At 38.0% G+C, this 13,397-nt stretch overlaps 1 protein-coding gene across 4 annotated transcripts in view; it reads left to right on the top strand.

Moving 5' to 3' along the window:
* Positions 1-13,397, top strand: part of Gramd1c (GRAM domain containing 1C) — a 69,893-nt gene that overhangs the window by 38,916 nt on the left and 17,580 nt on the right. For all 4 annotated transcript variants that reach the window (XM_090346195.1, XM_090346174.1, XM_090346184.1 and 1 more), the window contains 3 exons: positions 1,091-1,209; positions 3,765-3,897; positions 8,085-8,247. In XM_090346195.1, coding sequence (XP_090202321.1) covers positions 1,091-1,209; positions 3,765-3,897; positions 8,085-8,247 — 415 coding nt within the window. The remainder of the gene's footprint in view (positions 1-1,090; positions 1,210-3,764; positions 3,898-8,084; positions 8,248-13,397) is intronic.

The following is a 13,397-nucleotide window of genomic DNA, read 5'->3' as shown; positions in this document are numbered from 1 at the left end:
CACATCTCACTCCTAACTAGAAAGTGACTCTTGTGGGGACTGCATAAAACCCAAAAGATTTGTTTTGATCAAATTATTTCCTTAATCCCTATTTTTTCTTTTAACACGGATGTGCTACGTACATACAAAGAAAGAACAAATTGGACATTATTAGAAGTAATCGAAGGAGCCAGGAGCCAGTGGCTCACTCCTGTAATCATAGCTAGTTAGGAAGCTGAGATCTGGAGAGCTGCAGTTGGAAGCCAGCTCAGGCAGCAAAAAAATCTGAGAGACTCCATCTCTAATTAGCCAGTTAAAAAAAATCAAAACAAAGCAAAACAAGACTGGGAGTGTGTCTCAAGGGGTAGAGTGCCAACCCAGCAAGCACTAAGCCACTTCAAGGCCTTGAGTTGAGACCATAGTAAAGGCAAAAAAAGGAGGAAAAAAAGGTAAATCCAAGGCAATATTCTGATGGCCAGGCTCCATTTTTGTATCATATTTTAAGCTAATATGTTTTTAAAATTACTTGTATGTAGAATTTTTTAAATGGTTAAAGTATTTAGCTACATTGTGAATTAAAAAGATGCATTCGGAGCTGACATTTAGGAATCTGAATGTTGATAACAGTGCTCATGGTAGGCTGGTTAGACTTCAGATCAGTAATTGCTAGAAATGATGAATAAATCATTTTATAAAAGAGAAATATTCAAATGTATTTACTTTCTGCTAACAGTAGTGAGTTACACAGGTTAAAAAACAAATAAACATCATCACTTGCCAGGTATCATGCATCTGTAGACAGAGGTAGGGGGAAAATTTGAGGCTAGGAATTCAAGACCAGCTTGGGAAATGTAGTGAGAACCACCAACAGTAACTGTAACAGTAAAAAAAAATGTCATTTTGGCTCTTTTTCCTATCAAGTGGAACCCATTCTGTAAATAGAGAAAATGGAATTATGAAAAGGTATAAAAAAAAACCCTCTTAGTTTCCTCCCCCTCAAATCTGTGCCATCACTAATTTTATGAATACTTCAGAATTCATTGGAATCATCGTGTGTATTGTATTACCTTTCCCATTTTCCAATGCTTGCTATCATGTTGTGTTTTTTTAGAGCCTGACCAGACAGGAGTTCTGGCAGCTGCTTCAGCAGAACTATGGCACTGAGCTGGGCTTAAATGCTGAAGAGATGGAAAACTTGTCACTGTCCATTGAAGACAATGTGCGGCCGAGGTACAATGACATATTTTCAGATGCCAGGGATTGATAAATCGTTTGAAATACTGATGTTTGAATTTGGGACTTCATGCTTCCTAGGCCAGGCATTCTACCATTTGAGTCACACCTCCAAGCCTCCTCTCTCTTTTTTTTTTTTGACCAGTCCAGGAGCTTGAACTCAGGACTTGGACACTGTCTTTGAGCTTTCTCAAGTCTAGTGTTCTACCACTTGAGCCACAGCACCACTTCCGACTTAATCTGTGTATGTGGTATGGAAGTATCCAACCCAGGGCTTTGAGCATGCTAGTCAAGCATTCTACCACTGGACCACACTCCCAGTACCCAAGCCCTTTATAACTGTAGTTAATTTTTAATAGAGTTTTGTATTTATGCTTCAGCCTGATCTCAGCTCCTGAGTAACTATAGTTAACAGGCATGAGCCATCAGCACCTGGCACCAGTTGGTTTTAGAAAGGATCTGGAGAAGTACCTAGTGAAATATCAAGAGATTTTAGATGACATAAAGCAATGGCAGGCATTTGGAAGGGTACAATAAGGATATGACTTTTCCTTAAGGATTCCTCCAGCACAGTGCTAGGAATATGGTTGGCACTCAGGCTGGATGTGTAGCTCAGTGGTTTAATTTCAAGAAAGGCTGATACCCAACCATTTTCATTAGCCTATGCAAGTAAAAGTACACGTTGTCCATTAGTAATTGAGGCCTGAGAAGTAAAAACATCTAAAGGTAGTACATTAAAATTTTATCGCAAATGGCATGCTAAGTGAAAGAAGCCAGTAACAAAATAAAGCATATTGTATGACGCCATGTATGTGTAATGGAGTCCAGAGTCAGCAAATCCATAAACTACATTAGTGGTTGTCCAGAGGGAGAAGAGGAATGACTGATAATGGTACAGGTGGGGTCCCGAAATAGTGGTGATAGCTGAACAATCTCTATGATAAGCAACTGAATTCTCTTATACTTGGAATGAGGTGAATTTTATGGTATGTGAAATATATCCTATTGAAGCTATGATTTTTAAGTATAGAGCTAATCATACAATGGAAATATTTTGAGCATCTTAATACATGTTTTATTCATCTAGGTGATTTTCGGCTTACCATTAATATTTTATAATGTGTTTCACATGATCACACATACACATTTGATTAGTATTCTGTAATTTTTGTTACAAATTTCCATTTTCCTGCTCTCCATGCAAAGTTTACTAGTTTCAGGTACAGAGCTGGAAAGGAAGGCAGCTGATCCAATGCAAAATAGTCTTGAGTTGTGATAAACCAGAGTGTCTTGTACTTTGAGTTGAGAGGCTTCTGCACTCTTAGTCTACTCATCTGCAAAAGGTCACAGTTGGATTACGTGACCTTCAAGGTCCCTGGCAACTTAAAACACTTCGAGACTTTGAAGCAGGAAGCAATAAATATTTTTGACAAAGTACTTCATGCCCTCAGAGGTCACGTTCAAGGTCATCAGCAAAACTATTATTTTCTTCTTTTGGTGATAGAGTGTTGCCTAAGGGAACATGCGGAAGGAACATCCACATTCACAATTCTGATCCATGTCTCATTCTTCCAATGTCTGCAAGAACAATGTCTGTTCTCATTGTTTATTTCCTCAGCTTTCCATAGTCCTTTTCATTCTTAGCTTCTCCTTCTCTAGCTCTCTACATTTCAAAATCCTGCAGTATTGATGGTCAGCTTGTGGCTGAGTCCCAAGGATTCCTTTTTCTTTTTAGCTCTTTCAAATACCCTGCCATTCTGCCCAGCCAGGTGTGCTGTAGAGACCTAAATATCACTTAGACAGAGTAAAATCAGGTTGATGTACTGTTTAGCTTTTTCCCCCTCTTAGGATAATATTACATAAGATTTCAGGCTGCTTCTTTATTTTAAAAGAGCTTTAAGTACTCATAGCAATAGTTGTATGTGAATGTGAATTGCCTATAAAGTAGATCCCAGGAAATCAGATCAGCTGCACTCATTTATATTGAATAGCTCTCCTTTCCCTTTTGCTTCCTGGCACGGTGGTCATTTGAAAGCTGTTTCCTGTACCTGCTTTTAAAAGTGGGGAGATTGAGCAGGAAGCAGAAATGATGGAAGCGTTCTGTGCTCAGAACAGCAGGTTGCTTCCCCTCTGGGAGGCACTAGGCCCTCAGCTAGGACCCAGCCTAGGAGAAGTAGATATAATACAGCCTTCTGATCCCCACTGGTGTTAGCACAAACATTCTTATGCATCTTGGAAGCTTCATGTTTGTCTACAACTAAAACTTACCTAGTATTCATGTGATTAGCTATTGTGACCGGTTGTACTATATTAATTTTTAATGGTTTCTGACATTTCTAGCATCTCATCTAAGCCTATTAGTTTTGTTTTCAACAATGAAGTCAATTAGCACGTGATTTAATGAATAACCTTATGATAAGTAGAAGCTTATTTGCCACATAACAATAATCTGTTGCTCTTCAAGATGATTTGTAATAGAAAAGGTCTTTGCTGAGGAGTCCTTGTTTGTGTGGAAGCCAACTTATAGCTTTACAATGATGTATTTCTTACAGAAGTCCAGCAAGAAGCAATGCGGATGACTCTGGGGAAAGAGAAGAAAAATTACCCAAGCCCATCAGTTTTACAAGGGAATCAATTAGTCGCGTTTCAGAAACAGAGTCACTAGATGGAAATTCATCAAAAGGAGTTCGTATATGTTATCCCTTTAAATGTACTAATCATAAGTTAAAGTAATAATACTGTCTACAGAATGTTTTAAAACTCAGGTTGTTCAGTAGCTGCTTTATTTCACAAGAGTTTTAAGTCTGTAAGTAGCAAAAGGTTCCCCCCCCCCCGAGGGGCGGGCAGGGCAGGGAGAACTTCATTTTGTTCAGAATTGGAGGTAGTGAAGAATTAGCTGGCAGTTCCCTGAGCATCATCTACAAGGAAGGCATGAGTCATTTTAAAGATATGATATAAAAATATGTAGTTTGAAGAATTTTCTTCTGGGTGAGTAGTGAGTGGTGGGAAGAATGTCTTCAGTGGGATGTGGAGCCAACAGGCCCAATAATAACACCGTGCCTGCCGCAGGAGCTAGGTGGTCAGTTTCTTCCTTTAATTTTTTTTCAGATGTATTAGTTTTTAAACTTCCACTGATTTCGGACATTTGGAGACTTTTTTTTTTCAATTTTGGGGTGGTGGTGTTTGAGACCCAGACTCTTTACATAGCTCCAGCTGATCTTGAATTATCTGTCTGTCTGTCTATCTATCTATCTATCTATCTATCTATCTATCTATCTATCTATCTATTTATCTATCTTTTGTCAGTAATGGGGCTTGAACCCCAAGCCTGAATACTGTCCTTGAGGGTTTTTTTTTTTTTTGCTCAAGGCTAGAGTTCTACCACTTGGAGATCTACTTCCAGTTTTCTGTTGGTTGGTTGAAATAAGAGCCTCTTGGATTTTTCCTGTCCAGAGTTTGAACCTTGATCTTCAGGTCTCAGCATCCTGAGTAGCTGGGATCACAGCTGTGAGTTACCAGCACCCAGCATGGCCTTGAAATCTCTGTGAGGCCCTTGAGTACTGTTCAAATCCTGCCATAAGCTTGAGGTCCTTCAGCCTCTACTTCAGTTGTGTTGGGAACACAGATGACTCACATTCATTATTATTGTTGTTGTTGTTATTTGCTCAATTTGTCTCCTCTGCCTCTATATGATCTTTTTAAATGACTAGTCATCTTTGATGGCTGCTTTTCTCCTCAGCAGATCTCTATCCTAAGTGCCTACATTCTGTACATGTTCTGTCCTCACAGCTTTTCTTGATGGACCATTGTCTTAGTGAAGACCCTTTCAGAGCTAAGTGCTTCCACTACAGAGCTTTCACTCTGACTGGAGCTGCAAGTCTGGGGTCATAGCCGAATTTAAAAGTTTTGAGTAGTCCTCAGACTTCACATCATTTCTCTCTACCATTTGTTAACTGTATGGCCTTAAATTAATTAGTTAATTAGTTCAACTTTGCCTTTGTTTTTTCAACTATAAAGTGAAAGTACTAGCTTGTAGGGTTTCTAAAATAAAAAATAAAGTATCATGTATGAAAGATCTTAGGACCATCTGTAACACACTTTCAGTTGTAATGGAAAGTGAGTGAGTCTGCTTGTGATGAGCAGTGATCCTTTCCTACCCTCCCCAGAGGGCCTATAGCATCTCTCTGAGTAAGTGTGCAGGAACACAATGAATGAAAATACACTTATATGAGAGCCATACATCTTAGCCAACATCCATCATGCATCTACCTCAGCCTGGTTTTGTGGGTGTGAATTTCATGTAAAATTTATGCAGCTAGAGATACCTAAAGATTTATTACTGATGCAAGAAATGTGATTCTAAGATTAGTCCCTATATATTCTCATTGAGATGATGAACCCATTTAGTTGGATGTAGATAAGGAGATAGGGGATTTATTACAGCCAGCTTATCTTCTTACAAAAGTCCAGTTTTTGAGGACTGGGTTCATGGAACCAACTGCTAACCTTTACTTGAGACCTTTGTTCACTCGCTGATCTCTTCCTCAGTACCACCTCTTGGAATAGTTAGCATGTTAGTTATTGCCTCTAGTTTTGATCCTAAAGGAGGCCACATTTTCTTGAAAGAATGCAATGTAGAGGGCCAGGAACATGGCTTAGTGGTAGACTGATTACCTAGCATACATGAAGCCCTGGGTTTGGTTCCTGGGTACCACACATACACAGAAAAAGCTAGAAGTGTGAAGTGGCTCAAGTGGTAGAGCACTAGCCTTGAGAAAGCTCAAGGATAATGTCTGGACCTTAAGATCAAACCCCACGACTGGCAAAAAAAAAAAAAGAATGCAATGAAGGCACCAGGTGTAGGCCTGTAACGCTAGCTAGTCAGGAGGCTGGAGATGTGAGAATTGTGACGTAAAGCCAGCAGAGGCAGGAAAGTCTGAGAGACTCTTGTCTCCATTAAACTACAAAAAAAAGCTGAAATTGGAGCTGTGGCTAGCCTTGAGCAAAATGAAGGTCAGAGACAAAGCCCAGGCTCTGAGTACAAGGCCTAGGCTATCACCCCACCCTCCAAAAGAGAAAAGAATGGAATATATAAAATGAGTGTTTTTAAAAGATCAATATTTCATATTTATTGTTGTTTAGTATACTTATACTGAACAACAGAATGCAAGTTCTGTAATGAGAGGTTTTGTTAAAATCCAAAAATGTACAGTGAACTTCTATCATTCTTTTAACCCCCTTCTATAGGAAACAGGTCTACAAGACCTTCTAGCTAGTTGGTTAATTTATTCCTTCATTTTTTTCTGGTATATTATAATTATATTGATTTGTCACTTACTTTGTTTCATTTTCACTTCCAACAAGATTAGAAATGATAAAGTTAGGAACAACTATTTCCCAAGATGAAAATGTGCCTTTGAAATGATAAAATTATTACCTTTTGTGAAATACAGAAGAATATCCAATGAAAAAGAACTCACCTAAATTCCATGGGTATATTTGGGTATTAAATATTATTTAATTTGCAATAAGAGGAGGAACTTAAATGTGCACCTTTACTCAGCCTAATATCTGTTAAAAAGGCTCTGGGTTAAATGGGCACTGGTGGATCACATCTGTAATTCTAATACTTAAGAGGCTGAGATCTGGAGGACTGAGGTTCAAAACTAGCGCAGGCAGAAAAGTCCTTGAGACTCTTATCTCCAAAGAATAACCAGAAAAAAGACTGGCTGGAGGCATGGCTCAACTAGTATAGTGCTAGCTGTGCTAGCCCGAAGACCCCCAAGTTCAATTTGTAGTTTCGGGGTGGATATGGAGCCCTGGGTTTGCTAAGTATAAAGCATGCTGCTTTATAGTGTGGTATTCCCAGATAGACTAACCTTCTTAATAAATTGTGTACTGGGTCCCAATTGTTGTCATTATCCTTCCTGAATGACCAAGGGAAACCTCATCCTCTCTGGACCTGCTTCTCTGTTCAGTGCTGCTCAGGATCTCCTGGGGCAGTAAGTAGGAGGGTTGTGTGGATGCATTTTGTTATTTCTAGCATACACACAGACAGAACAGGACAGTACTTTATTGTGCACTTTATACAGATTTTCTGCATTACTGTACAACCTGATTATAATAGTAGTCTGCTTGAATGCTGACTTAGCAATAGCGTTTAGACTCTAATGTATAACACTTGATTTACTGTAGTAATGACATTTCTTTATTAAATTTTCTGAGAAACTATAGATGGCATTGTATGTTGATATATTTTAATGTTTACTCTCTGAGTCTCTTGACAGCAAAGCCAATTGCACTATGAATTTACTTATGAATTGCATTGTAATTTCACTTTGAATCTTCTCTTTTCACTCTACCCTAATATGACTTTTATCTCTCTCTATTTTGTTTCCCTTTCTGCTTTAGTTACTGGTTTTGAGAGATGGGTGAGTTTTCTTCTAAGAGATGATGGGGACAGGTATTGGCTGGGAAAACTAACTGGGTTTGACTCTTCTCCCTTGCACACCCCAAGGATCTGATGGTTCCATTTTGTTGTCCTTTGCTTCCCTTGGCTTTTGCTTAAATTGACTATGTGATGTTAACTTTCTTTAAGTTGTTGTTATATGACAGATACATTTAATAAATTTGTTGTCCATTATATTGCAAGGAGATTTCAGGATGGCCTAATTAAACACTACTATTTCATGGGTCCACTCAGCAGCAGTGGAAATATGATTCAGTCTTAACAAACATAATGCTATAAAGATTTTCCAAAGAGCAGTGTTTGAAATAAATTAATTATAATATTAAAATTCTCATTGTAAGAGTTAAGCTTCAAGTCTAGTTTTTGTTGTTGTTTTGTTTTAAACTGTATTTTTTTCTTTCAGGGATTAGGTAAAGAGGAGCTCCAAGATGAGAAACGTTTTAAAAAGAGTCCTTTATTAACTTCAGAAAGGAGGTTAAATAGAGTGCCATCAAAACAACTGGACTTGAATAAAAGTGAATATCTTTCTCTGGACAAAAGCAGCACCTCAGATTCTCTGGATGAAGGTAAAGAATTTATTATAAATTGTTAATTATAAAAAGTTTATTATAAATAAAATGTCAGATATATTTTAATATTTGTATTTGTATTGGGTGTGGACAGCTTGAGAATTTAGTTGTGTTACATATAGTCTTATCCTATAAAAGAATTAGAAAGAGCTAGGCGTCAATGGCTCACACCTGTAATCCTAGCTACTCAGGAGGCAAAGATCTGAGGATCCTGGTTCAAAGCCAGCCCAGGCATGAAAGTCCATGAGCCTCTTATCTTCCTGCAACCACCAGGAAAGCAGAAGTGGTGCTGTGGCTCAAGTGGTAGAGCACTAGTTTTGAGCTGAAGAGCTCAGGGCCAGTAGCCACACCCAATGACCCAAAGAAAGAGAGAGGGGTGGGGTGGAATGGAAGATAGCAGACAGGAGAAAAGCAGCTAAATCTAAGCCATCTCTACTCCTAGAGCCTGGCATTTGAATATTCCCATCACATTTAGCTTTTATAAATGAAAATGGGTCAATTCTGATTAAACAGTATTAATGGAAAAGTAAGTCTCTTAATAAAATTCTGTCTGCCAGTAAGATACTCCCATTTTAAGTTTGGCCTAGTGGTTAAAGTGCTTGCCTAGCATGCATGAAGACCCGGGTTTGATTCCTCGGTACCACATATAGAAAAAAGCCAGAAGTGGTGCTGAGGCTCAAGTGGTAGAGCTCTAGCCTTGAGAAAGTCCAAGGACAGTGCTCAGGCCCTGAGCTCAAGCCCAGGACTGGTAAAAAAAAAAAAAAGATACTCCCGTTTTATAGGAAGAATGACCTGTTTGCTGATCTGAGCTACCCTTTATTTTGCTGTTAGGAACTATAAGAACCAGAGGTTTCCAAAATCAAATTGGAATTAATTCTAGACAAGATCTCTTCACTCAGTGTTCTTTTCACTTTAATGTAAATAATCCCACAGTTCTTTCTTTTTTTTTTCTCCGTTTATTTTTTAAAGACACCTTAGCAAAGATTAGGCCATATCTATTTTATTTTGGTACAGTTATGAATGCAAAGAATAGTCATTATAGGAGTGTGTTCTGAGATGCATATTAAATTATTAGATTGTTTCTAAAAAGTAAGAAAAATTCCCACAATCTCCAGGAGGAAAATCTTTTTCTTTTTTAATTACTCACTGATGTTACACTGAAGAGAATTTAGCTCTGTGTGCAGAAAGAACTGTGGTTATGTTGTAGAAAAGTGGGATGAGTTTTTGAAAGCAGGAGCAGTGATAATTCATTATAATTACTTCTGGATTTAAATTTTAAAATAGTCAACTTTCATTTAATTAAAAAGCTTTCCATTTGATTTGAACTCACTTTTAGAAGAACAGTTCTAGTTGAAATTTATTACAGAGACAAATGATAATATTTCACTTGGCATTAAAAATGACTTATTTGGTTTTAGATGATCAGTAAAGATTTTGCTTAATTCTAGTATTGAAGTTAGAGGCTGTGTATGTGTGTTAAAGGTGCACGGATTGCTGAGCTGAAGGATGAGATAGACTTACTATCGGTAACAGAAGGTATTCACCTTTCTCCTTAAGGGAGAGGGAAGATGGGTTCTGGGATAGCGTCAGCTTCTCTAGGCATCTAGGTCTGGGAAGATGAGCAGAGAGCTAGGTATGCTGGTGCCTGTCTGTAATCCTAGCAATCAGGAGTCTGAGACAAGAGGATCATGAGTTCAAGGCCAGCCTGGGCTATATAGTGTACCTCTTATATGCTTCCTAAGTATGTGAATATGGGCTGCCTTATCAGAGTACTCAACGGGTTGTGTGTTCTTATTTTTTTCTTTTTCTTTTTTTTTTTTTGTCAGTCATGGAGCTTGAACTCCGGCCTTGAGCGCTATCCCTGAGCTCTTCAGCTTAAGGTTACCACCCTAGCCCTTGAAGCCACAGTGCCACGTCTGGTTTTGTGGTGGTTAATTGGAGTTAAGAGTCTCACCTTCTTTAGTGTGCTGGCTGGCTTTGATCTCAGCCTCATGAGTAGCTAGAATTACAGGCATTAGCCATTGCACCCAGGTTAGAAATGTATGTTCTAATTTTGGGAATCCAGCCAAGTATGTTTCTGGTGAGGACTCTTTCTGGCTAAAAATAAAAACTACTCACTTAAAGGAATCACTATAGCAAATTATATTCTGTCTTTTCTATAGGTTCCAATAAACTCAGGCTTATTATCTAGGGATTTTAATGAATTTTAAAAATTCATTTTATTTATTTATTTATTTAGCCAGTCCTGGGCTTGAGCGCAGGGCCTGACCACTGTCCTTGGACTTTCTCAAGGTTAGAGCTTTACCACTTGAGCCTCAGCACCACTTCCAGCTTTTTTTTCTAGTATGTGGTACCAAGGAATTGAACCCAGGTCTTAGTGCATACTAGGCAAGCACTCTGCCTCTAGGCCATACTCCCAGTCCTGAATTTTTATTTTTAAATGGCAAGATTATTGACATTGAAGTCAGTATAGGAGGAATCACTGGAAAGGATCAAGGGCCATTGCTAAATAATTAATTAGAGCAGTTAGCATTCTAGCAGGGCAGGAATTAGTTTTACCCTGCTTCTTCACTGCTTGGGGAATTAGGAAGATCTTCTCTGGCACCCAGTGGCCAAATAGGTAAGTGACACCAGAATGAGAATGATTTTTTGTTTTTTGTTTTTCCTTTTCTCACCTGTTCCTTTGTAAGAATGAGCCTTAAAAGATTGTTTCATTAGTGAGTTCCCATAAAGGTAAGAACAGTGAGAAGTTGTATAAGGAACAAGATTGAAACTCACGAAGGTTTTGGAGAAATAAGGAAATGACTGTCTAGAAATAAAGAAAAATAGCTTTGGAGTTTCCCCATTTGCATGTGAGCCCTGAACAGTTTACTCCTTGTTGGTGCCCTTTAAAATCCTCTTGGTGGGGCTGGGAGTTTGGCCTAATGGTAGAATGCTTGCCTAGCATGCATGAACACCTGGGTTTGATTTCTCAGTACCACATACTTAGAAAAAAGCCAGAAGTGGTGCTGTGGCTCAAGTGGTAGACCTCTAGCCTAACCTTGAGAAAACCCAAGGACAGTACTCCCGGCTCTGAGCTCAAGCCCAGGACTGGCAAAACAAAACAAAACCCCCCAAACCCTCTTGGCTTTAGAGCAGTAGGAACTTATCTGCCATATGTGGCCCTCTGCCTTCTAGTTTCTTTAAGGCATGTAGGATAATGATTTTTGTCTATTAAATTATCATTAGGTAACAATTGAACTATTTCTGTTTTTCCTAAGAGGGTTCCAAAATTGCAAGCTTGTCAGATGTATCAAATGGACATGAAAATGAATCTATTAAAATTTTTCCTTAAAGTTGTAAAATTACAAAGATACTTGAACTAAGTGAACCAGGGAGAAAATGGGAAATATCAAAGGAAAATTGCTCCAGGAATTTGGAGATGGGAAGGGAGGGTATAGAGAGAGCTGGATGAGTGGTAGATCACTTTCAGCTAAACATCATCCTCTTAGTTAAAATAGTAGCATTTCAATATATATTTTTTGTGGGCAAATTGATCTCAGTTTCCCTTTTCTACTAAACATGTACTACAACTTTTGGGAGACTCAGATATCCTTGACAGCACCTAACAGAGCACTGTAAAAGTCTTATGGAAGACATGGCCTCCAATTTGGCCTCTTTAATATGCTGTTTAGCTGAAGCCCAGACAGGGAACATTACATGACGATCTGCCCAGCCAGACATCTTCTTAAATGATCTTCAAAATCCTCCTTTGATGATCCACCAAGATTGAAAGTGCTTCCTTTTATAGATATTTCTGTGCTTCAAAATATGAGTTCTTGGCAAACTGATGCCCAAGAAATATATTTAAAATATTGACTCTTCATTAAAGAAATGCAAATAAAACAACACTGCTACTCCCATCCCACTCTAGACAGAATGGCCATCACCAAGAAAATAAGCAACAAATGCTAAGGAAAAGGATGGAAGTCAGTGTGGAGTTGCCTCAAAAAATAAAAAATAAAAAATAGGACTGCCATATGATCCTCTTATGAGAATACACCCAAAAGAATAAAAGCCAGCTTACTGTAGAGTTGCTTCCACAGTCATGGTTATTTCCTAACTATAAGAGAGTTATGGAATTAGCTTAGGGTGCCTATGAACTGATGAATGGATGTGGAAAGTGTGTTATGTATAGAGATTTAGCTATGAAGAAAACTGAAATTATTTCCTTTGCAGCAAAATGAATAGAACTAGAAATTCTGTATATCTATCTAATTACTTACTGCAATGCAATATTTTGGATTGGTTCCCTGTATAGAAAAAAAGACAAGGATCCATAGACAGCATAATCTTAAATAGTTAAAGAAAAAAATGCAACTTAGAAATCCTCTAAATAAAAAGAGTTTTCATATGGAAATAAACATTTCTATATGCCAAGCCCTGACATTACATAGATGTTTAGAATTAACATATTCTCTTGTCTCATAGAATTTGGTCAGGTTCAGGAGAGAAATAATAAACAAGTGGATAAGCCGGTGATATAATTACAAATCTGTACAGCTTCCTTGAAGAAATGAGCAGGATCAATAGAATCACCTTTCATCCTTTGCTTTCTCTGTGAATGTTGGTGTGATTTATTACAATGAATGTACATTACTTCTATGTTTGTAAAAGCAGTTCCCAAACCTAACTGGAAACTACTTCTACAGCTGCTTAGCAAACTGCCTAATTTTACTGCCACATTCCTGTACCAAAGCACTATTGTTGGAAATCGCAGCAAACTGTTTTTGTCTACATATGTAGTATTGTTATAAGAAGAAGGCAAATCAATATCTACCCAGTATCTCCAAGTTCTTTGTACTTCTGACAAAATAGAAACAGAATCATTTAGTGAAGTAGAAATAGTAATAGTTGGGGATGAAGCTGGAGCACAAACAATTTTTCTGATTCATAGATTATGTTCTGATTTGTCCTTCTATTTAATTATATTGTATCCCATAGATGGATATTGACATATGATTTACACAAATAATTCTTAGAGTTTGATTTCTGAGATTTAAGGAGATTAACATGGTGTCTGAACTATAGTCAGTACCATATAAGCCTGAATTATTCTAGCTAATGTTTCCAAGGATGTGAGCAAGGTGATCAGGTACTGTTTTATT

The sequence above is a fragment of the Megascapheus bottae genome, chromosome 1 (assembly GCF_031878675.1).
Source record: "Megascapheus bottae isolate mThoBot1 chromosome 1, mThoBot2.hap1, whole genome shotgun sequence".
In the NCBI taxonomy this organism is placed as follows: Eukaryota; Metazoa; Chordata; class Mammalia; order Rodentia; family Geomyidae; genus Megascapheus; species Megascapheus bottae.
Note: the sequence above shows the minus strand (reverse complement) of the source record. Positions and strands in the feature narration are given on the sequence as shown.